This window comes from Rhinatrema bivittatum, chromosome 1 (assembly GCF_901001135.1).
Source record: "Rhinatrema bivittatum chromosome 1, aRhiBiv1.1, whole genome shotgun sequence".
NCBI classification, from domain to species: domain Eukaryota; kingdom Metazoa; phylum Chordata; class Amphibia; order Gymnophiona; family Rhinatrematidae; genus Rhinatrema; species Rhinatrema bivittatum.
The window spans coordinates 187,545,302-187,570,828 of record NC_042615.1 but is presented as its reverse complement, the minus strand read 5'-3'; the positions used below and the strand labels follow the sequence as shown (position 1 = coordinate 187,570,828).

Genomic DNA, 25,527 nt, shown 5'->3' with positions numbered 1-25,527 from the left:
TTAAAAGCTATAGTAAGTGCCAAAAAATAAAGTAAGAAAACGTAACGAACCCAAAACAGCAGGGTGGTGGGCGGGTTTCGTGAGGTCTAACACCCTGCTATCCTGTGAGAACACCTGTTACAGGTAAGCAACATTTGCTTTCTCACAGGACAAGCAGGATGGCAGTCCTCACAATTGGGTGAGTACTGAGCTAAGGATGTCTGAGAAATGCACCAAATGTACCCAAGATGTGCAATAGGCATAAAGAGTGGGGCAGAATTTGGTAGAGGGCATCCTGATCCCTAACGGGCAGGCGGAAGGGTGTTGATACATCAAGTTGCAAAACGGTTGCGCAAGACAGACTGGCCGAAAATGGAATCTTGTCTTACGGCTTTGTCTAAACAATAATGGGCTGTGAAGGTATGGAGAGAACGCCAGGTGGCAGCCCTACAAATATCAGAAAGCGGCACCAAGCGTAGGTGCGCTACTGTAGTTGCCATGGCCCTGACAGTGTGCTTTAACACGGTCTTGGAGTGGAATGCCTACTTGCTGATAGCAAAAGGATATGCAGTCCGCTAACCAATCTGGTGGAATGGAAAGAAACAAACAGTTGGGTGCTTTTCCTGTGGGCAGATATACGGTCTAGATAGAATGCTAGAGCCCGTTTACAGTCAAGGGTATGCAGAGCCTGTTCTCCTGGATTAGAATGGAGCCTGGGGGGGACTGGCGATAGCAGTGAGAGAGAGGCTGCCACCAACTTGCCTGGTCCGTCGAAGGAGAACCTGATTTCCATCCAGCACAGCTGTGGGACTCCTCCGATGCTGACATCATCAGCCAGAGACCGCGAGGGTAAAGTGAGTGTGGGACTGGCGATAGCAGTGAGAGAGAGGCTGCCACCAACTTGCCTGGTCCGTCGAAGGAGAACCTGATTTCCATCCAGCACAGCTGTGGGACTCCTCCGATGCTGACATCATCAGCCAGAGACCGCAAGGGTAAAGTGAGTGTGGGACTGGCGATAGCAGTGAGAGAGAGGCTGCCACCAACTTGCCTGGCCTGTCGAAGGAGAACCTGATTTCCATCCAGCACAGCTGTGGGACTCCTCCGACGCTGACATCATCAGCCAGAGACCGCGAGGGTAAAAGCCTGCGGTCTAGCGGCGCACCGCAGCCGCCGGCGTGCGCGGCTTAGATCGACTTTGATCGCCTGCAGATCGCCTGTAGATTGTTTATATGGGGTGCAAAAGAAAAGCAAAGTTTGTGACTTCGTCTCCGGCACAGCAGATAACCGGACCCATGGATGCTCATGTAAACAGAGGAGCTACGACACGAGGGGACAGTGAGGGAGACTTTCTTAATGCCTCCCTAAGTCCCAGCATAAGACCAGTCCCTCAACAGCCCCCAGGGGAAACAACAGGAAGTATTTCCGCCGAAGGAGAAGCTGCAAAAGTAAGTGACTTTAGTTTGCATTTAGTGTCACCGAAAGTTGCAATACCCCCCAGCCCAGAGCTGCAACAGCAGGGTGCAGGAGTTGGGACTCTAACGGTTAAATTAGATAGCCCACGGCTGACTACCCTGGACAAATCTAAAGTCACCCTGGGTGATTTGTGGAGGTTGTTGGTTAAGTTAGATTTGAACATGATACAGATGAACTCATCCTTTACAGCTATTGCAAATGGAAATAAGTCCCTCATACAAGAGCAAGAGAAACGAATAAATAATGTTGAAACTTCTATTAAGGATATTACATCAGAATTACAAAATGTAAAGATTTTGGAAAGTTATCATACTTCTGACAATGTTGCCTTATATTTTAATTTAGAGAATTTGGAAAACTTTATTAAAGTAAGAAATTTACGTTTTGTGAATTTTCCCATCACTAGGTTAATGTCACCTTTTGAAATGTTTTCTAAATATGTTAGGGAAAATTTGGTATGTGATGAGATCCCTTTAATATCTAAAATTTATTATATTCCGGTTCAAAGTGGTAACATATCTAGAGTAGGAGAGGAGAATACATTAGGAGTATCTACATTTTTGGAAGACTCATTGGATATAATAAATAAAAGTACAACGTTGTTCGTATCCTTTGCTTTAGAAAAGGATAAAGAGCTCATTTTGGATAAATTCTTTAAAAACAAAGATGTATTGTTCTGTGGACAGAAGGTATATGCATTTCCAGATGTATCCAAGCCTACCCAGGCAAGGAGGAAAAAGTTTCTTTCCCTGAAAACAAAAGTTATGGAACTAGGTGCGTCCTTTTACTTAAAGTATCCAAGTAAATCTTTCATTAATTTTCAGAGGAAAAAAATTGTGTTTACAGAACCCTCACATCTGGAAGTTTTTTTGAAGGATAAGATTGAAGTTAGTTTGAATAAAACAGTACCAATTGTAACACCTGAAGATAAGGTTGATTAAATATATAATTAGGCAACCCTCTCTTTATTGACTATTATTATATAAGTTTATATAATGTCTTGTCCTCGCATTATCTTATTTGAATAAACAAAGATCGTATAATTTGGAATGCAAGATCACTCCGTATGTATGCATTGTTGTCTATTCAAATTTCCTTGTTTATGCACAGAAATGTGAATATTTGTATTTCTTTTTTTTGAAAAACTTCAATAAAGATTAAATTATAAAAGAAAAAAAGAATGGAGCCTGGGAAAATCTGATGAGAAGGGAGGCACATCACGTTTCATCACCTAGGGACACACTACCATTCAGGTACCTTTAAAGATAATTCCTCCATTCAAAAGCAGGAGGATACTGCATATAAATCATCGCTCTGTTTTCCATTTATTCCCATCTTTGTTGCTGACCTGAAGTCTCCTTTGTTGTTAACCACCCTCTCCGGAGGGCAGTATTGCGCAGAGCTCTCTAACACCACAATATCTATGGTTCTAGAATTGTTCCCACGTTTGGTCTGAACATGGCAACCCCAGTTCCCTGTTGATCTGGCTTGGATATTGGAGATGATCAAGGCACTAGGAAAAGAAATGAAATTTATAATGGATTGATTAATGTGAAACTCCAAGATTACCTTAGGCAGAAACTTAGGGTGAGTGCGGAGTACTACCCGGTCGTGCAGAAGTTTAGTGTAAGGCGGAAAGGTAACTAGGGCCTGTAACTCACTAACTCTGCGAGCGGATGTGATTGCCAACAGAAAAATCACTTTCCATGTGAGATAGTGAAGATCACAGGATTGGAGAGGCTCAAATGGTGGTTTCATGCGCTGACTCAAAACTAGATTAAGGTCCCAAGAAGGGGCCAGAGGGCGTAGTGGAGGTTGAGGTAGAGCAAGCCCGTCAAAAATTGTTTGACAAGGGGTTGTACTGAAATGGGTACATCCCCAACACCTTTATGGAAGGCAGCTACCGCACTGACATGCATCCTGATGGAAGAAGTTTTTAGACCTGACTGATAGGTGCCAGAGGTAGTCCAGAAACTTCGTGGTGGAACAAGTGAAAGGATCAAGGGACAGTGAGGAACACCATGACTTAAACCTGTTCCATTTGTAAAAATAAGATTTTCTCATGGAAGGCTTCCGTGAAGCAATCAGGACACGGGAAACTGACTCCGAAAGGTTGAGCGGCTGAAGAATTAACCTTTCAACATCCAGGCAGTCAGGGACAAGGCCTGAAGATTGGGGTGGCGTAGGACCCGTCATTCTGAGTGATCAGAAGCGGGTCCTTCCCCAGGGGAATGTGCCTGCGAATGGAAAGGTCCTGAAAAATCAGAAACCACACTTGGCGTGTCCAATGAGGGGCTATCAGGATCATGGTTCCCTTGTCCTGACGTAGCTTCACGAGAGTCTTTGAGAGAAGTGGAAGTGGAGGGAATGCATAGAGGAGACCGGTGGCCCATGAGAGGGAGAACACGTCTATTGGTAGTGAACGATGGCTGCGAGTGAGCGAGCAAAAGTTCTCTACTTTGCGGTTTTGAGGTGACGCAAAGAGGTCTATGTAAGGGTAACCCCAACGTTGGAATATCGAGTTTGCTACTGTGGGGTTGAGAGACCACTCTTGCGACTGAAAAGTGCAACTGGGCCTGCCTGCCAACACATTGTCCACTCCCGGCAAGTAGGTGGCCCTGAGGTACATCGAGTGGGAAAAGGCCTCCGCCCATATCTGTGCAGCTTCTTGACACAGAAGGTAGGAGCCTGTCCCTCCCTGCTTGTTGATGTACCACACGGCCACCTGGTTGTCTGTCTGGATCAGGATGATCTGGTTGGAAAGGCGATCCTGAAACACCCAGAGAGCATATCTGATTGCTCATAGCTCCAGGAGTCTCCATCACTGCATATTGGCTTTATGACCAATTGAATTTCTCATCTACTCATCACTGCATCCACACTTGCATGTTCAATCATAAAATGTAATGTAGCAAAGTCTATGATTCTATCATTCCCCCTCTTCCTTTCCTCTGCTTTCTCTGGGGCTTATTGTATCCATCAGTCATAGTGCTAAGAACACTGCTAACAGAATTCCCTTGTCTCCATTCCGGTCCTTATATTTAGGTCTTGCCATATTCACCTTTTTAATCACTACTTATTCATCTATTTTTTATGTGAATACTACTCCTCTCTTCTCGTGTTCTGAATACATTTTCTTGTACTTGTATCCAATATCTGTTCGACAATCCAAGAAATTTGTCCTCTAGATCCCAAAAACAATGGACAGTAAATGAAGCCTACACAAATAACCAGGACCCTTAAGATTGTCTTAAAAGTGAAACACAGTTGGCTTCTCCGTAGCAGAAATGTATGAATTTTATTTACTTGATGTAATACATTTTATTCAGAAATTTTTCTAACTCATAAATAGGGGTTAATCAAGCTCATTTTGAGAAGACTGTGTACATAAAAAATAAAATCATCATCTGGCATCAAGGGTGGTCTGCAAGAGGAAACCAAGTGAAACCAAGAGCTGGTTTATTTATTTCATGAGAAACAAGTCAAACATTGTTTGCTTTTGAAATTAATGAACATGTTCAGGTTAAATAGCCTTGAAGTTCAACATTTCACTCCACCTCAGACTTCACTTCTTTCATCACATTCTAATTAAGTGCAATCTGATGAGAAGGGAGGCACATCACGTTTCATCACCTAGGGACACACTACCATTCAGGTACCTTTAAAGATAATTCCTCCATTCAAAAGCAGGAGGATACTGCATATAAATCATAGCTCTGTTTTCCATTTATTCCCATCTTTGTTGCTGACCTGAAGTCTCCTTTGTTGTTAACCACCCTCTCCGGAGGGCAGTATTGCGCAGAGCTCTCTAACACCACAATATCTATGGTTCTAGAATTGTTCCCACGTTTGGTCTGAACATGGCAACCCCAGTTCCCTGTTGATCTGGCTTGGATATTGGAGATGATCAAGGCACTAGGAAAAGAAATGAAATTTGCATAAACCTAACATGCATTCAATAACTACAAAATTTACCACAATATTCTAGTCATGTTTACCAAAGAAAAAGAGGCTCAACTCACTAAAAGTCCTTGAATTTCTTTGAATTCCATGTGCCAAAAAGATTTGTGAAAACAATTCCTTTTGGTATGGAGCAAAGTGCCCATAGACTACATCAGTGCATGTTCATGGGGTAAAACAAGGACTTGATCACCCTATCCTAAAAAAAATGGAGTAGGTTGGTAACTTTGCTTTAAAGGTCACATCTAGAAAAGGGGCGGGTAGGCCTGGATTTTATAATAGGCATCCTAGCCCTGTGCCTAGGGTGCTAAGCCTGCTGATTCACTGCCTCCCAGCTGCATTGAGTCTCACTCAGCAGAAAACTGTCCTTTATCTCCTACAACAGGCCCCTCCCCTCCCAGGCAGATAGCAAAGAACAGGTAGGGAAGGAAGGCTGGAATAAACAGATAAGAGCAAAGAAATGCTGATCTGATCCCTAATCCAAACCTCTCGACCTGGGGACAGAGGTCGGGGGAGCAACAACACCAACAGTGCCTAGGGGTGGCAAAAAAAATGAAATCTATCACTGGAGAAGGACAAAATTTGTTATGTTTAATACCACCCTACACAACCCTGCTGTTTCTGCAACATTTGTTTACACCCAGCCAGCTTTCATTCAAAGCCCTTGTATGTTGGAACATCACAAACCATTTGACAATTCAGAATTAAGAGTTCACATTATGCAGCAAGTATTTTCTTATTTTAGTATTACAGATCACATTTTTAAAAGATGTTAAAACAAAAACAGAGGAAAGGAAAATGAAAAGTTGTTTTATTTTAAGAATAAGCGAGGGGCGGTAGAAGGGATCTTTTATGTACTGCACAGCATTGAAAAAGTATACTACTATCTAAGCAGTAATATTTACCCTGTATCCATTAAGAATGATATTTTTAATTCATTATTTTTAAAATTCTCTAGGCAATCTCATCCACTGATCAACAAACATATCTAGTGGCTAGAATCAAGGCCCACCATTAGCTGGGTTTTAGGAGCCATGATTTGTGGCCTCCTGGGCCAAGGATGGTTACTGAGATTGTTGCGCTGAGTTGGGAGAAGGAATACAAAACAGATTCTGATTGAGTTGGAAGATCAAAATAGCAAAGGAAACAGCCAGATAAAAAATATTGTAACTGAACCCCCCCCACACACACACACACACACAAATTTCTTGGTTCAGTGGTTCATAAACTAACAATGCACTAGGCAGGTAGTCCTGGTTCTGTGGTAAAGAAGCAATATTCTGCCATTGTATTCTAATACAACGTGGCTTTAACTTTGGCCACAAAATTTTAAATAGATTCACTTCTCTTAAATAGTATACACAGTAAGGCATTTTATAAATTAAAAACTGTCCACTTGCAATAAGTTATAAAAATGGATCAAAAAGAAAGGAGTTGATTTATAGTACCAGTGCATTGTAGGCAGGCTACTTTTCCATGGGCCACCCTGTACAAGCATAGTAATATACCAATTTAAATTAAAAACAGGACGGTCCAAACTGTTGAGAAATTTACCTTGCAATCAATGAACAATTATGGACCATGTTCTTCTCTACAAAAATACCCTGGGATTCATTTGTTTCCACCATCTTCCCATCCTGATACCATAACACCTGCATATCCTGATCAATATATGAAGCCATGCACTCAAAAGGCAGGCTGTCTCCTTCAAAGACAACTTGACGATGAGATGGGGTCATAGAGAAGGATGGTAATTCAAGAGGAGGTTCTAGAAAAAAAAAAAAAAGTATATTAATTAAAAATACTTATCCTTACCAGAAAGTATAATACAAAACACTGTTTTCAGAACTTTGAATTCCGCTGAAACTGGAACATAGAGAACTGTTTGTACACCTGATCAGCTGTGGGCACTGTCAGAAGATTAATGAGTCAGGTATAGTTTTTACAGTGCTGTTACAAAGACACTATGGCAGCTATAGAAAAAGCATAATTGCCTGAACCTGTAGTACTTGGCATTAATTTAAAACCTTAACAAAGAATATCACCTTTCAGTGGAAAGGTAGTTATACAAGAGTTATGACAGGAGATTGAAGAAGGATAAACTTAGGAGTAACATAAGAAAGCACTTTTTAAAAAAAATGGCTGTGAGGATGCATGGAACAGCAACCCAACAGATACTTACTGTAAGGGGCAAAAACAATATCACATTTTTAAGAAAGCTTGCGAGATATGCAGAGAATCCTTGGAAATAAGACCAAGAGGGGAAAACAGTACACAAAAAATATAGGCAGACTAGATGGGCTTTGTAGTCTTATTCTATATACAGTGTGAGGAATTTATCTATTATGGTTTCTTCTTGCTGCTCAATCATAAAGAATGGTTTTCAAATAAAGATGTTTTATTCCTTATGGGATACTGCTCTTCTCATTCAAATAATCAGAGCTTAAACTATGAAGAAAAAAATTAATTAGAGGGGAATAACTTTTTGGAAGGACAAGATCTTCAGAAGCCCTCAAGTTACACATGTACTCTAATGCAATTTGTAGATACGTCTGGGTGTAATGTAGCAGGACTGGTCCTTTGATTAATATTTGGCATCACAGCACCACTACTGTATCCTTGCTACTCACGATCAGGAAGGATAAACCACCTTTTATTTATTTATTTATATATATATATATATATATATATATATATATATATATATATATATATGGAAAAAAAAATTATATATATATATATATTATATATATATATAATTTTTTTTTCCATTCTCTCTCTCTATTCTCCATAAATACATGTTATACAGTGCCCTGGAAATGAGGCTATATCCCCTATGTTGGAGAGAGTGTATAGCTTTTTTCCTAATGAAATAAAGTCACTGATTCCCTAAAACAGTCAAATACTCATAGGGGTAGATTTTAAAAGAAGCGCGATCAGCCTACTTTTGCTTGCGCATCAGACTCAAGCAAAAGTACGCTGGATTTTAGTAGATACGCGCGGAGCCGCGCGTATCCACTAAAATCCTGGATCGGCGCGCGCAAGGCTATCGATTTTGTATAGCCTGCGCGCGCCGAGCCGCGCTGCCTCCCCCCGTTCCCTCCAAGGCCGCTCCGAAATCGGAGCGGCCTCGGAGGGAACTTTCCTTTGCCCTCCCCTCACCTTACCCTCCCTTCCCCTACCTAACCCACCCACCCGGCCCTGTCTACACCCCCCCCCTTACCTTTGTCGGGGGATTTACGCCTCCCGGAGGGAGACGTAAATCCCCGCGCGCCAGCGGGCCTGCTGCGCGCCGGGCCGCGACCTGGGGGCGGGTACGGAGGGCGCGGCCATGCCCCCGGGCCGAAGCCACGCCCCCGTACCCGCCCCCAAAACGCTGCCGACACGCCCCCGGAACGCCGCGACAACCGGGCCCGCCCCCCGACACGCCCCCCTCCGAGAACCCCGGGACTTACGCGAGTCCCGGGGCTCTGCGCGCGCCGGGAGGCCTATGTAAAATAGGCTTCCCGGCGCGCAGGGCCCTGCTCGCGTAAATCCGCCCGGTTTTGGGCGGATTTACGCGAGCAGGGCTCTGAAAATCCGCCCCATAATGTGTAACTGTAAAGCTCTAAGCTCTAACTGGATCCAAAAGTTCCTCATCTGTTACATTTTCCGAAAGTGAGGAACACAGTCAACTTTTCACATGGTAGTCTTTTACTAAAGCCTTCCAAAATGATTACACTAAATATTTTTGCTTCTGCAGAATACATAGAACAGAAAATCAATGAGTACGTCACGCATAGTACCAGAGCCCGTGCTAGCTTTTTTGCTGTCCTGTGCGAACAATTACTGTGCTGCCCCCCCCCCCCCCATTCATTGTCCCAAGCCCATTAAAGAAAGCCCAGCTCCCTCCAGCAATCTTATTTTTAAAAATCGACATGCACACACACCCTCCAGCAATCTTATTTTTAAAAATCGACATGCACACACACCCCTCCCCCTGTAACTCAGGGATAGGGAAGGGTATTACATACCCTAGGGAAGCCTTGCACACCCCGCCCCCCCCCCCCCACCACCACATTCACACACACTCCCACAACCTTTACAGTTACACACAAATTATGCATTTATAACAAATTTTACATGACAAAGAACATTCACAAGTACAGTCTTCTGAGGCAAAATCATCATTTACAACATGCGTATTATATTTACATGCACTGTGGTGGTGTCAACCAGAAAACACTGCAAAAAAGATACTTGGAATTCCTATGGAATTAGACATTTTGTACTGCGTGCTGCATGTGGGCTTGGCCTTCAGAAAGCCCAGAATAAACAAAATTACCATTACAATATAGTAAACCTCCCATATTAAAACAACCCTAACTTCCAGCACTCAAGCAGTAACACCCTTATCTATGAAAAGGCAACACTGTAAATATTACACCAAGACCCAGAACACACCAATACACCTATTAGGAAAACAGAACAAATCAGACTGCTATAGATCCCTAGATAAATTAAATGATATTAGAATACTCACCTCGGTCACACATGGAGAACACAGACAGACCCTGAGCAAATACAGACTAAAGAGACCAGAAAGTATAAATAGAAACATACTGAGAAGATGTGACTCTGTTATTTACACTGTAGATGTGACTCGGTTATTTACACTTTCGAATAATAGAAGGACTAGGGGGCATTCCATGAAGTTAGCAAGTAACACATTTAAGACTAATCGGAGAAAATTCTTTTGCACTCAACGCACAATAAAGCTCTGGAGTTTGTTGCCAGAGGAGGTGGTTAGTGCAGTTAGTGTAGCTGGGTTCAAAAAAGGTTTGGATAAGTTCTTGGAGGAGAAGTCCATTAATGGCTATTAATCAATTTATTCTTAGGGAATAGCCACTGCTATTAACTGCATCAGTAGCATGGGTTCTTTCTTAGTGTTTGGGTAATTGCCAGGTTCTTGTGGCCTGGTTTTGGCCTCTGTTGGAAACAGGATGCTGGGCTTGATGGACCCTTGGTCTGACCCAGCATGGCTATTTCTTATGTTCTTAACTGAACTGGAACCCACAACAAGACAGCCTTAATAAGCAGCGCAACAATGGAAAAACAGAAACATCACCATTCTTCATAAAACATTAAATAATAAAATCAAGAAATCAATCATAATAGTAAAATCAGTCATAAAATAGAATATCCTAAATTTTCCAAACACCAATAAAATATTTCGAAACATCTGATGAATAAAAAAAAAATCCACAAAACAAATAAAAGTCAAAAACAGCAGAAACATCAAATTAAAACTAATAATTAAAACTAAAAGAAAATTATTCCTTACCTGCTAATTTTCGTTTCTGTAGTACCATAGATCATTCCAGACTGTGGGTTATGTTCCCTGTCCAGCAGATGGAGTTAGAACCAAAAATTCCCAGGGGAGGACCTATATAGCCACGCCTCCCTCGCCTCAATCCTCAGTAACTGGACTAGCAAAGCCATGACGAGAAGAGACAGAACCAGAGGAATCAATTAATCTAAAAAATATAGAGAAAAAATAACAGCTGTAAGTGACAGCAACTAACTTGTACTCAAAAAACTGTAACTGAGAACTTGCAAACAGCACTGTGTTCAAAGACACAGCTCGCAATAACTAGAGATACAGAGTGAAAATATTGTGAAGACAGGAAAGCAGGGATGGCCCACAAAGAACCCCCAAAACCAGGGAGGGGTCTGGAATGATCCATGGTACTACAGGAACGAAAATTAGCAATTAAGGAATAATTTTCTTTTCCCTGTACGTACCAGGATCATTCCAGACTGTGGGATGTACCAAAGCTTCCCCATCATGGGTGGGTCGCGGACAGCCCTGCCCGTATGACCCTGTCTCCAAGTTGACCGTGAGACGGCGCGCGAATGTCTAGACGATAATGTCTCGCGAAAGTGTGGAGAGACTTCCATGTGGCCGCCCTACAGATTTCCTGAGAAGAAACTGCAGAACTTTCCGCCCACGACGTCGCTTGAGCGTGGAGAGAATGCGCCTTAACAGCTAAAGGTGGAGACTTACCCACTCCGATGTATGCGGCTATAATCGCTCCTTTCAGCCAGCGAGCGATTGATTGTTTGGATGCCATGCAACCCTTCCTGGGTCCCGACCAAAGGACAAATGATCGGAGAGTCGAAATTTATTAGTGACCTCCAAATAATGTATCAAAGAACGTCGGACATCCAACCGATGCAGGTCAGAAGAATCAGAGGATAAAAATGACGGAAGCTCTATCGATTGGTTGAGATGGAAAGTCGAGACCACCTTCGGCAGAAAAGATGGAACTGTCCGCAGGGATACTCCCCCTGGCGTGAAACGAAGGTATGGCTCCCTACATGATAGAGCTTGTAGTTCAGAGATCCGACGAGCTGAGCTGATCGCCACCAGGAAGATGGTCTTAAGGGTGACATCCTTGAGTGTGGCCGAAGTCAGAGGCTCAAAAGGCAGTGCACATAGAGCCCGGAGTAACAAATTGAGATTCCAAGAAGGACAAGGTGGCCTAATTGGAGGCTTCAAGTGTTTTACCCCCTTTAGAAAACGTAGGATATCTGGATGTGAGACCAGGAGCTCCCTGTCATTACTATGTAGGAAGGCTCCCAACGCCGCCACCTGCACACGAAGAGAATTATAGGCAAGGCCCAAATCCAGACCAGCCTGTGGGAAGGAAAGCACATGTGTCACTGAGGCCTGCGTTGGTAGAATCAATTTTGACTCGCACCATTCCTCAAAAACCTTTCATACTCTGACATAAGTAACCAACGTGGATGTCTTCCTAGCTTTCAGGAGCGTGGAGATGACAGATTCTGGATATCCACGCCGCTCAATTGACGCCTCTCAAAAGCCAAGCCGCAAGACAGAAGCGATCTGCCTCCTTGAAAAATATTGGTCCTTGGCGAAGAAGACGTGGCAGATGACTGAGCCGAAGAGGGCCGTCTACTGCCAGATTGAGAAGATCTGCAACCATGGTCGACGAGGCCACTCTGGTGCAACTAGGATCACCGGACCTTGATGCGTCTCTATCCGTCGGATAACCTTGCTCACTAGAGGCCACGGAGGAAAGAGATACAGGAGACACTGTCGAGGCCAGGGAAGAACCAGCGCGTCGACTCCTTCCGCGCCGCGCTCTCGCCTGCGGCTGAAGAACCGGGAGGCCTTTGCATTTGTCGCGGTTGCCATTAGATCCACATGGGGTCTCCCCCAACGCTGTACTATCCTTCGCATTGCGTCCTCCGAGAGTTCCCACTCTCCGGGATCCAGGTGTTGTCGACTGAGAAAATCTGCCTGAACGTTGTCCACGCCCGCTATGTGCAAAGCCGCTAGCCGCTGTAAGTATAGCTCCGCCCATGTCATCAACTCGTCGGTCTCCAACGAGACTAGATGGCTTCTGGTGCCCCCCTGGCGATTGATGTACGCCACTGTGGTTGCATTGTCCGAAAGAATCCGAACCGCTCGACTGCATACCAGTGGGTAGAACCCCTGCAGCACTAGATGGACTGCTCTGGTCTCCAGCCGATTGATGGGACAAGTGGACTGTTCCATCGTCCATCGGCCTTGGAGAGACCTGTCCTGACAGACCGCCCCCCCAGCCGGTGAGACTGGCATCCGTGGTGACGACCACCCAATCCGGGTTCTGTAGAGACACTCCCTGAGCTAATTGTTGAGGGTCCAGCCACCACTGTAAGCTGAGCAAGACAACATCCGGGATGGGCAGTACTGCTTGAAAATCTCTCGACACTGGGTTCCATCGTGAAAGCAGAGACCTCTGGAGAGGCCTGAGATGAGCGAAGGCCCACGGAACCAAATCGATTGTTGAGGTCATGGTTCCCAGTACATGGAGATAATCCCACGCCGTGGGAGCAACTAGTGCCATGAACCGTGTTACCTGAGCACGCAGAGCCCGAGCTCTGTCCGGGTGCAGAAATAACTTGGCTCGGCTGGTGTCGAAGTGTGCTCCCAGAAAATCCAGTGATTGGGACGGTATCAGTTTGCTCTTTGAGAAATTGACGATCCATCCCAGAGACTGAAGAAGCTGTACTACCCTGTCTACAGCACGGTAACCCTGCGTCCTCGACTTCGCCCGAATGAGCCAGTCGTCTAGATAGGGATGTACAAGGATACCCTCCTTGCGGAGCGCCGCCGCCACCACTACCATGATCTTGGTGAAGACACGCGGAGCCGTCGCCAGACCAAAAGGGAGAGCACGAAACTGAAAATGCTGTCCCAAAATCTTGAAGCGTAAGAAGCGCTGATGATGGTGATGGTTCGGGATGTGAAAGTATGCCTCTGTAAGGTCCAAAGAGGCCAAGAATTCTCCCGGATGCACGGCTGCTAACACTGAACGGAGCGTTTCCATACGAAACGAGGAACTCTGAGACACTTGTTGACCGTCTTGAGATCCAGGATAGGTCGAAAAGTGCCCTCTTTCTTGGGAACCACGAAGTAGATTGAATAATGACTTTTTCCCAGATCGGAGGCCGCTTCTGGTACTATCGCCCCCAGCTGTAGCAGACGATCGAGAGTCTGTCGGACTGCTAATTGTTTGAGACGGGAACCGCAAGGAGAAAACAGAAAACGATCTCGGGGTTCATGTACAAAATCTAATACGTAGCCTTGTCTTAAGATGTCCAGCACCCATTGATCCGACGTAATTTGGGCCCACTCCTTGTAAAAGAGAGTAAGGCGACCCCCCAGGTGGTGGATCCCCTCTTGGGTCCTTCTGGCATCATTGTGAAGCCTTCGAGGAAGGACCTGCCCCTTGAGTATCCTTACCGTGGCGGCGCCCCCGAAAGGACCGGTTCCAGGTGTGTGATCGTGTAGAAGGAGCCCGAGGTGTCTGCTTTCTAGTAGGACGCGACCTCCGTTGATTCCGGTACCTATTTCTGGAGGAATAAAAAGATCTAGAAGAACGTGGACGATCTTCTGGTAGCTTGTGCACCGCATTCTCATTAAGAGATTTGATGATCTGATCCAAATCTTCCCCAAATAGGCACCTACCCTTGAAAGGAAGGGAACTCAGGCACGTCTTAGACGAAGCATCTGGCGCCCAGTTGCGTAGCCACAAAAGACGAAGAGCGGACACCACCGCCACCATGGAACGAGCGAGGACCCTTAACAGATCATAAAAAGCATCAGCTCCATAGGCAACCACCGCTTCAAGTCTATCAGCCTGAATAGTCTCTGCCTGTGGCAAAGATTGGGAAGTGAGAAGCTGTTGTACCCAACGCAGAGCTGCTCGCTGTGCTAGGGAACTGCAGATAGCAGCCCTCATCCCCAACGCTGAAACTTCGAAGATACGCTTGAGGAAAACCTCGAGCTTGCGATCCTGGACATCCTTCAATGCCGTCCCGCCCGTGACCGGGATGGTAGTATGTTTCGTGACCGCGGATATTGCTGAATCAACAGCAGGAACCTTAAGAATCTCCAAGAAATCAGTGGGGAGAGGGTATAACTTTTCCATGGCTCGACCGACTCGAAGATTGGCCTCAGGAGTATCCCACTCCCTTGAAATCAATTGCAAGATGTTGTGATGCGTGGGAAAAGCTTTCGCTAGAGGTCATAAGCCCGCTAGGAGAGGATCCCCTTTCTTAATCTTCAGATCCTGAGCCACAGGATCCGGAGGAGGGTCAATGTCCATTTCCTGGAGGATGTGGGGGATGAGATCATCAAATTCCGCTGCTTGAAAAATACGGAGGACCCTCGGGTCGTCACCTTCTACCTGGGCCGCCAGGGAGGGATCATCCGCATCTGGATCTTGCCATGGATCCCCGACGGTTGTTGCAGCAGTAAAGGAACCACGGGGGGGGGGGGGCTGAGTGGACCCCGCACCCCCTGTGGGCAAAGAAGCCCTCCCTAAGGGAGGGTCTGCCGTCGAAAGCTGTGTCAAGCAGGCCAGTTTGGGGGGAGGGGGACCCCAAATTCCAAGATTCGGATCCCTGCTCTGTAAAAATGCCTTGTGCATTAAAACAATGAATTCTGGTGAAAAAGCGGGAAGTGCTGATGAGGGGCCCCCCGAGACGTCGTCCCCTTGCCTGCCCTGGTCCGTTGCGCTCCGAAACTCCATACTGTTAGAGGAAACCTGGAGAGGAGCGTCGACGTCCTCCTCAGAGAGAGCTGCCTCCGAGTCAGCTGAGAAAATGGCCGCCGTTCCCGCGCTGAGGGGAAACGGGGCATGCCGCTTCCTGCCAGCGCGGTCCGACTCTCCTCCAAGCTGCCTACCAGGTAAGCCATACTCCCCCTCAGGAAAAGCTGAAGAAAATCCCTCTGAGGTCTGCTGAAGCCCGTGCCGAGCTCCGGAGCCGTTCGGCAATTTTTGCATCGCGGCGGGAGGGAAGGGGAGGGGTGGCTGCGGCGCGCGGCAACAACTGAAGCGGCGAATTAATAAAACTCTTCGGCCTCCGGACCCCTCACCGTCCCCAAGAGACCGTCGGGGAAAAACGCCGTCCCGACGGTGAGCAGCTCTGGGGAATGGGTCGTCGCAGAGCTGCAGGGCGGGAACTCCAATCACTCCCTGAAAGGGAGGAGGGGAAAAGGAAAACTCCGGGGCTAGGGGGAGCGGTCGGCACTACAGACTTTCACCCCTCATAAATTCCTGTTCCTACCAACGACTGTAAATGAAATAAAAATAACACTTACCACACTCTAGCCAGGCAAGGAAGAGGAAAAAAAAACCAAAAAGATAGGAAGAGAGAAATAAAGTGACAGGCAAAAAACACAGCCTGTCAGCAAGTTCCTGACTGGAAAACAGTGTCTCTCTTTGAACGGAGTGGTCCTGTCAGAACACTACAGAACCTATCCCTTAGAAGAAAACCTTTATCTAATATTATTTAATTGATTCCTCAAAGAGAAAATAAAACTAGAAGAGTGCTGGGGACCACCATGTCCCCTGCTCAATCTGCTGGAGTTAGAACTATACTGAGGATTGAGGCGAGGCTATATAGGTCCTCCCCTGGGAATTTTTGGTTCTAACTCCATCTGCTAGACAGGGAATATAACCCACAGTCTGGAATAATCCTGGTACGTACAGGGAAACCATGATGCCATACAGCACTTTTAGATGCTACATCAACCTGTGGCATCTAAAAGTGCTGTATGGCATCATGCAAAAGCAGATACAACTTATCAAGGTTATTTATCCCTCTCAGACCATTTTCAGGAGCTTACCCTTCTGTTAATAACCTGTCCTCTACTTCAAGGTGAAGAAGAAAAATCCTAGAAGATTTACAGACTCCTTTAAATATCATGGAAAAGCCATGGATGGGTTTATCTATGGACCTGCCTGAAGTTGCAAGGATCAGTGAGATACTGGAGCCGGTGGAAAGGTCTCCCCCTGTGATGCACAAATCAACTTACCCACAGATCCAGAACACCACTCCTCAGCAACCAATCCTCTGAAAATGCTCATTCATTTTAGCTTTTTTTTTTCCTCTCGAAATCTTTATAAGAAAGTTTGCAGAAGGAAGGAGAGGGAGAAGCTCAGAGTATCCTTTTCATTTTTAAAATCTGCTACAAGCAACCCCCTGGCTCTACCGAGGCCAACTAGGGCTGAGAGTCTGCACAGTAGAGCTCACTAATCTGGAAAACCAGGCACCTAAGCCCTCTGGGCACAGGGAAATCTAAGACCCTGCCTTAACAAATCCCAACAAGGAAGGCAGGTCCAGTGAACAAAATCCTGTAAAAGAACCAGTATGTCCTACCATCTGCTGGAGGCAGAGAATACTGGCTTTTTCTGGGCTGCACCACACATATGTAGTAGTGATGACATCACAGAGAAGGCTGTGCTGGGAGAAGGGAACAACTGACTTGTCTGGACTAGTGTAACAGAATGAAAAGGAAACAGTTATTAGCCAAGTAGACTTGGGAAAGCCAACACTTACCTCCAAGAGTGAGATACAAGAAATAAATCAACTATTGTAGAAATTATTTACCTGATAATTTCATTTTCCTTAGTGTAGACAGATGGACTCAGGACCAATGGGTATAGTGTGCTCCTGATAGCAGTTGCAGACAGAGTCAGATTTCAATCTGATGTCAGAACAACATATACCCATGCACGAGCGTTGCTCTCCAGTTTTCTCCTCGAAAAGCAATTATGGATATATGTGTTTGGATAATTTTTTTATTAACTTGGGTAACTTGATTAACTTGAATTGGTTGACGTGGATTCTAGCTGGAGACCGCTAGGACACTCAACCGAGATGGTAATATAGGTGTCTGAACTAGAGGTAAGGGTTGGCTTACCCGTGCTTGTGTTGCACTCGGGGGGAAGTTCCCTTGCAAGGCAGCCATGGGCAGGGGGCTGAGTCCATCTGTCTACACTAAGGAAAATGAAATTATCAGGTAAGTAATTTCTACATTTCCTAGCGTGTAGCAGATGGGCTCAGGACCAATGGGATGTACAGAAGCTACTCCCGAACTGGGTGGGAGGCTGCCCGTGGCCCATTTAGTACTGCCCTTGCGAATGCTGTGTCCTCCTTGGCCTGAACATCCAGGCGATAGAATCTCGAGAAGGTGTGGATGGAGGACCTTGTTGTCGCCCGACAGATCCCTGCGGGTGACAGCATCTTGGTTTCTGCCCAGGACACTGCCTGGGCCCTTGTGGAATGGGCCTCGACTTGTAGAGGTGGAGGCTTGCCTGCCTCTACGTAGGCCACCTTGATTACTTCTTTGATCCAGCGGGCTATGTTTGCCCACGAGACCGCTTCTCCTTGTTTCTTCCCGCTGTGAAAAACGAACAGATGGTCCGTCTTTCGCACAGGTTCCGATCTTTCCAGGTATCGGACTAGGAGTCTGCCGACATTCAGGTAGCGAAGAAGGCGTGAGTCTGAGTTCTTATGCTCGTCTGGAGATGGCAGCGAGATGGTTTGCTTTAGATGGAAGTGAGAAACCACCTTTGGCAGGAAGGAGGGTACCATGCGCAGCTGTATGGATCCCGGCGTGAATCAGAGAAACGGCTCCCGGCATGATAGTGCTTGAAGTTCGGAGATTCGACGGGCTGAGCAGATTGCCACGAGGAACGCAGTCTTCAAGGTCAGGAGCCATAGGACAGACCACGAGTTGGTCTGAACGAAGTTCCCGCTAGGAAGTCTAACACTAGATTTAGATTCCATAGGGGTATCGGTCACTTTAGGGGTGGCCGAATGTGCTTGACCCCTTTTAAGAAGCGGGAGACGTCTGGGTGGGCTGCTAGGCTGGTGCAGTCAACCCTGGGTCTGAAGCTGGCCAGAGCAGCCAGTTGCACCTTGATGGAGTTGAGGGACAACCCTTTGTTCACGCCGTCCTGCAAAAATTCCAGGATCATGGGTGTGTCACGGTCCTCACACCAGGCTTCGAATATTTTCCAAACTCGTATATATGTTAAGGAGGTGGAGAACTTGCGTGCTCGGAGCAGTGTGTCAATCACTGGTCCTGAGTATCCACTCTTTTACAAACGAGACCTCTCAACGGCCAGACCATAAGCGAGAATCTCGTTGGGTCTTCGTGGAGGATCGGTCCTTGCTGGAGTAGATCCCTGTGTGGAGGTAGGCATAGAGGGTTTCCCGCTAGAAGTCTTCGCATGTCCGCATACCACGGTCTTCTTGGCCAGTCCGGGGCCACTAGAAGTACCAGTTCTCTGTAGTGTTCTATCTTGCAGATGATTCCGCCCAGTAGTGGCCATGGAGGGAAGGTGTACAGTAGGTCGTCCTGTGGCCAGGTTTGGATGAGGGCGTCGATTCCCTGGGACAGCGGTTCCCGTCTTCGGCTGAAGAACTTAGGAACCCGGGTATTGGACCCGGTTGCCAGAAGATCGAGTGGTTTACTATCTGTTGGAAGGCTGCTGTAGACAGTGTCCATTCCCCTGGATCCAGACTCTCTCTGCTGAGATAGTCTGCAGTGACGTTGTCTTTTCCCGTGATGTGGGCAGCTGATATCTCCTGTAGTTTTGATTCTGCCCACGTCATTAGGGGCTCTGTTTCCAGGGACACCTGCTGGCTTCTGGTTCCCCCTTGGTGGTTGATGTGGGCCACTGTTGTGGCGTTGTCCGACATGACTGACTGATTTGCCCCGGAGTCTGTGGCTGAACCGTAGGCAGGCTAGTCTGACTGCTCGGGCTTCCAGTCGGTTTATGTTCCATGCCGACTCTTCTTTGTCCCATTGCCCTTGAGCCGTTAGCTCCTGGCAGGGGGCTCCCCATCCCCACAGGCTCGTATCCGTGGTGAGCAAGGTCTATTCCGGTGGGGATAGGCTTGTTCCCTCTCTCGGATGGTCTTCTTGTAGCCACCACTGTAGTAGGTTCCGAACCTTCGCCGGTAGCCAGAGGGGGCAGAGTAGTTCTGAGACATCGGGTTCCACCGTGACAGTAGGGAATGTTGTAGGGGCCGCATGTGGGCCTTTGCCCACAGGACGACTTCTATGGTTGATGCCATGAGTCCGAGGACTTGGAGATAGTCCCATGCCATGGGAAGAGTGGAGTTCAACAATGCTCGTAGTTGTTCCATCAATCTCCTTCTCCTTGTAGAGGGGAGGGTGACTTTGTTCCATTTGGTGTCGAACTGGACTCCCAGGTTCTTTAGAGATTGGGAGGGCTGCAGGTGGCTCTTGGGTGTGTTGATGACCCACCCAAGGTTCTGCAGTAGTTCCATGACTCTGGTGGTTGCTTGATGGCTTTCGTCTGGCGATTTCACTCTGATCAGCCAATTGTCCAGGTACGGGTGCACGAGGATCCCTTCTTTCCTCAGTGTCGCTGCTACTACCACCATGATCTTGGTAAACGTTCGGGGAGCCGTAGCTAGCCCGAACGGTAGGGCCTGGAACTGGTAGTGATGGCCCAATATCGCGAAGTGTAGGAAACGCTGATGGAGGCAATGGATCGGTATGTGAAGATAGCCTTCTGACAGATCCAGGGAGGTCAGGAGTTCTCCCGGTTGTACTGCCTTTATGACCTAATGCAAGGTTTCCATGCGGAAGCGGGGTACCTTCAGGGAGCGATTGACGGTCTTGAGGTCCAGTATGGGCCGGAATGTTCCCTCTTTCTTGGGCACGATAAAGTAGATGGAATAGTGCCCAGAATTTTGTTGGTGCATGGGCACCGGTGTTATTGCCTTTAGGGTGAGTAGTTTTGATAGTGTGGTTTCCACTGCCTTCCTCTTGGAGGGGGCCATGGCACGGAGAAATCACAAACTTGTCCAGGGGATGCTGTGGAAGTCCAGGTAGTATCCCTCTCAGATGATGGATAGGACCCAATTGTCCGATGTTATTTCGACCCATCTTTGGTAGAATAGGGCAAGCCTGCCCCCTATGATCTGTTCCTGTAGATGGGTCTGCTGATTCTCTTTGCGTGTTGCGGCTGGGGACTGGTCCCGAGCCGGCTCCTCTTTTGTTGTGTCTGTTCCGAAAGGACTGCCCCTTGCCGGCGGGGCAGGGGTCTCGGTAAGTGTTTTTGTATAGTCTATAACACTGGGATCCTCTGCCCTTGGGTGCCCGGGGAGAGGGGCGTTGGTTCCTCTTGTTCCTGTCCTCCTCGCGAGTCCCCAGTACCTCCTGACGGGGTACTGGGGACTCGCACCATTTGTCGGCTAATTTGTACAGGTCGCTTCCGAATAGGAGTGTTCCTCTAAAGGGCATTCTCGTGAGCCTCATCTCAGAGGACGCATCGACTGACCAGCTTTGGAGTCAAAGCTGTCTTCTGGCTGCCAATATGGACGAGAGGCTCCTGGCTGAGGTGCATACCAGGTCTGAGGTCGCATCCATGAGGAATGATATTGCTGGGTCTAATGCCTCGATTGGCATAGTTGCATCCCTGGCCATAGCCAGGCAGGCGCATGATACCACAGCACAGCAGGCAGCGATCTGTAAGGTCATAGCTGATACATCGTAAGACTGCTTGAGGATGGATTCCTGCCATCTGTCATTGGCATCCTTGAGTGAAGCTCCTCCCTCGACTGGTATGGTAATGCGCTTTGTGGTGGCGCAGACCAGGGTTTAGACCTTGGGAAACCTCAAGAGTTCCTTCGTAGCGGGGTCCAAGGATTAGAGAGCTTCTAGGGCTCGACCTCCCTTAATGGTGGCCTCTGGGGCGTCCCATTCCAGGTCGATCAGTTATTGTACGGCCTGTAGCGTAGGGAAATGGCGTGAGGTCTGGCGGTGCCTGGCCAGGAAGGGGCTCGCCTTGGACTCTGCTGTGTTGCATGTTTCCAGGATGGCCAATGCCTTCAGACTCGTGGCTACGAGATCTGATAATTTGTCTTTTGGGAAGAAGCACATCATGGTGTGATACGGTTCCGTTCCTGGAGGGAGTCCCCCCTCTTCCAGGGGTTCTGATTCCTCCACCACATCATCTGTGTCCCCTAAGGGGAGGTATTTGTCCAGGGGAGGCTCATCTGGTGGAGGCCGGGAGGGGCCTGGGAGGTTCTGGACCACTGGCGGGGGTTGCGGTTGTGCCGCTGGTGGCCCTGTCTGTGCGTGGATGTAGGATTGCAGCTCAGCGAAGAATCCCGCCCAGATGAAGTTGCCTGGGACCGCATTGGGTCCGACGGTGCTCCCCGAGGGCCCCCACTGTGGAGTTTCCGAGTCGGGAATAGAGAGGTCCGGGGTAGTATCGCTGGTGGATCCGGAGTCCTCTACAGGCTGAGGGGGACCTTGTCTCGGCTCCCCCCGAGCTTCTTCACATAGCAGGCACAGGGCGGATGTCACCTTGAGCTGCATCACTCTCAGTTGGCATGCCGGGCAGAGGACTGGACCTTTAGCTGTCTTGGACGGCGGTGCCATGATTTGTGCATGTATCCTGTACAGGTGCGCGTACCGGGAGGCCTGGTTATGCGTTCCGGGTGCACTTACGTTGTGCGTGTAGGAACAGAAGATGCACGCGTGGCTGTACGTGCGGGCCTAGTTGTGCACTTGGCATCCCTGGGCGTGCTGCTGTGCGCCCGGCCCTGATGTGTGTGCCACTGTGCCCATGGCGTAGATGCGCATGCCGCTAAGTGCACAAGTACTTTGTGCGCCCAGCTGGCCACTGAGCGCACGGCTCAGTTTTGAGGACAACGCAGCAACCGGGGGGGGGGGGGGGGGGGCAAAGGCGCCGGCAACCACGCGGTAAGATGGCGGCCCCCCCAGGGGTTCTCCATGTGGGAGGACCCTCTTGCCAGCTCGGGGTCTAGTCCGGACGGGGCTGCTCAACCCAAATGTACAGACGCTGGAGGGACGATCTGTGCAGCTGTCCGTGCCTCAGATACTGGAGACTTAGAGAAAGTTTTCTACCTTACCTTGTCTCGGCACTTCCCGGTCCCCTGCCGGGTGGTCTCTGGCTGCGGGGGGAGAGGGAATTACATAGAAACATAGAAGTGACGGCAGAAGAAGACCAAATGGCCCATCCAGTCTGCCCAGCAAGCTTTCACACCTATTTGTTTTCATAATCTGTTACTCTGACCGCTGAGGTCAGGGCCCTTATTGGTAACTTTTTGGTTCCAATTCCCTTCCACCCCCACCATTGATGCAGACGGCAGTGCTGGAGCTGCATCTAAGTGAAGTATCTAGCTAATTGGTTTGGGGTAGTAACCACCGTAATAAGCAAGCTACGCCCATTTGTTTACCCTGCATGTGCAATTCAGCCATTGTTAGTTGTCTGAATAAAAATCCTCTTTACTTAATTCCCTCTGTTGCTGAAGCAGTGAGCTGCGCTGGATACTTATTCCAAGTCAAGTATCATGCTTAATTGATTCGGGGTAGTAGCCACCGTAACAAGCAAGCTACACCCATGCTTAGTTTTTTACCCAGACTATGTAATTCATTCCTTGTTGGTTGATGCTGAATATAAATCATCTTTTCTTCATTTTCTCTGCCGTTGAAGCAGAGAGCTATGTTGGATGTGCATTGCAAGTGAAGTATCAGGCTTAATTGATTCCTGGGTAGTAAGCGCCGTAACAAGCCAGCTACTCCTATGCTTATCTGTTTGCCCAGACTATGTAATTCATTCCTTGTTGGTTGATGCTGAATATAAATCATCTTTTCTTCATTTTCCCTGCCATTGAAGGAGAGAGCTATGCTGGATGTGCATTGAAAGTGAAGTATCAGGCTTATTTGATTTGGGGTAGTAACCACCGTAACAAGCAAGCCACTCCCCTGCTTTTTTGTGGATGCAAATCCTTTTTTCCACATTTCCTCTTGCCGTTGAAGCATAGAGCAATATTGGAGTCACATTAACTGTGTGTATGTTTATTGAATAAGGATATTAATCTCCAGGTAGTAGCCGTCATTCCCGCAAGCAAGCCACCCCTTGCCTCTTCTCTTCATTCACATCCTCTAGACTTTATGGATCCACAGTGTTTATCCCACGCCCCTTTGAAATCCTTCACAGTTTTGGTCTTCACCACTTCCTCCGGAAGGGCATTCCAGGCATCCACCACCCTCTCCGTGAAGAAATACTTCCTGACATTGGTTCTGAGTCTTCCTCCCTGGAGTTTTAAATCGTGACCCCTGGTTCTGCTGATTTTTTTGTAACGGAAAAGGTTTGTCATTGTCTTTGGATCATTAAAACCTTTCAAGTATCTGAAAGTTTGAATCATATCACCCCTGCTCCTCCTTTCCTCCAGGGTGTACATATTTAGATTATTCAATCTCTCCTCATAAGTCATTCTATGAAGACCTTCCACCTTTTTGGTCACCCTTCTCTGGACCGCCTCGATCCTGTCTCTGTCCCTTCGGAGATACGGTCTCCAGAACTGAACACAGTACTCCAGGTGAGGCCTCACCAAGGACCTGTACAAGGGGATTATCACTTCCCTTTTCTTACTCGATATTCCTCTCTCTATGCAGCCCAGCATTCTTCTGGCTTTAGCTATCGCCTTGTCACATTGTTTCGCCGACTTCAGATCATTAGAGACTATCACCCCAAGGTCTCTCTCCTGCTCCGTACATATCAGCCCTACTCCCCCCATCGAATACAGTTCTTTCGGATTTCCACACCCCATGTGCATGACTCTGCACTTCTTGGCATTGAATCTCAGCTTACCTTCACCACCGCACTCTGTTCTGCATCCGCTGCCTCTCAGCCGCTCCCTTTTCAGAGGGCTAAGTCCAAGCCAGGTCAGCTACCAGACCAAGGCTGCCTCTCAGCCGCTCCCTTTCCCGGGGACTAAGTCCACGCCGGGACCGAGGCTTACTTCTGAGTGATCTCGGAAATCACCTCAGGAAATCTCGACTGGGGGAGGGACCCTTAGGTATCACCGCAGGAGAACGGGGCTCATTTTGGAGGTAAGTTTTTGTTTCTTCTTTAAATTTGGAGTTTGGTTTTCTAACGCTGTGCATGTGTGAAGTCCCGAACTGCTATGGAGACGGAAAAAACTGGAGAGCAAAGCCTCGTGCACAGGTATATGTAGTGCTGACGTAAGATGAAATCTGACTCCGTCTCCAACTGTTATCAGGAGCACACTATACCCATTGGTCCTGAGTCCATCTGCTACACTCTAGGAAATGGGGATCTACCAGGTACTTGTGATGCAGACTGGCCACTGTCATAGACAGCATGTGGGACTCCATGCTGGTTTGACCCAGCATGGCACTTATGTTCTTATGTGACATCTGAGGACTTCCTTGCATGAACAAAACTGAAACAGTTCTGTATGAAAGTGCCAAAATTTAAGGGCAATGTGAAAGACTAAACAACAGTTACAACAAACACTTAATTGAAGCTATTGCTGCTCAAGAAGGTGCCACCAGCAACTGAATGAAGGAAGGGTTAACCTACTTTTTCACACACTGATACTTATTGTTGAATCTTTTTGTTGAATAAGCATTTCAAAAGTATCCTTTTTGTCTGAGTTATTTATTCAATGGGGTTATCTTTCTTTTTTTATTGGGTTTAGATAAGGATCTAATCATATTTTGAGTATGCACTGTTCTAAAAAATAGATAATCCTAGAGGGTTCACAAATATTTTCTCTCTACTGTACCTAATGTGTAATTAATGGCATCTAGGATTTCCAGGCTGGCACTTGTAGCACCACCATTAGCCATCCCTCCCACAGATTAAAGCACCACATGTTGGTGGTGAACTGTGCCATTCTGGCATATAGAATCACTCTCTTGCAATCTGCTCATCTTGCAAACTATTTGGCAGG

General features: G+C 47.3%; 1 protein-coding gene across 3 annotated transcripts in view; it reads right to left on the bottom strand.

The window, feature by feature from the left end:
• Positions 1-25,527, bottom strand: part of ADGRA3 (adhesion G protein-coupled receptor A3) — a 462,035-nt gene that overhangs the window by 249,383 nt on the left and 187,125 nt on the right. For 2 of the 3 annotated variants that reach the window (XM_029590300.1, XM_029590282.1), the window contains exons 7-9: positions 6,967-7,180; positions 5,203-5,367; positions 2,801-2,965 (exon numbers count right to left, since the gene is read on the bottom strand). In XM_029590300.1, the coding sequence (XP_029446160.1) occupies positions 2,801-2,965; positions 5,203-5,367; positions 6,967-7,180 (544 nt within the window). The remainder of the gene's footprint in view (positions 1-2,800; positions 2,966-5,202; positions 5,368-6,966; positions 7,181-25,527) is intronic. The other variant, XM_029590290.1, reaches the window with a different exon arrangement.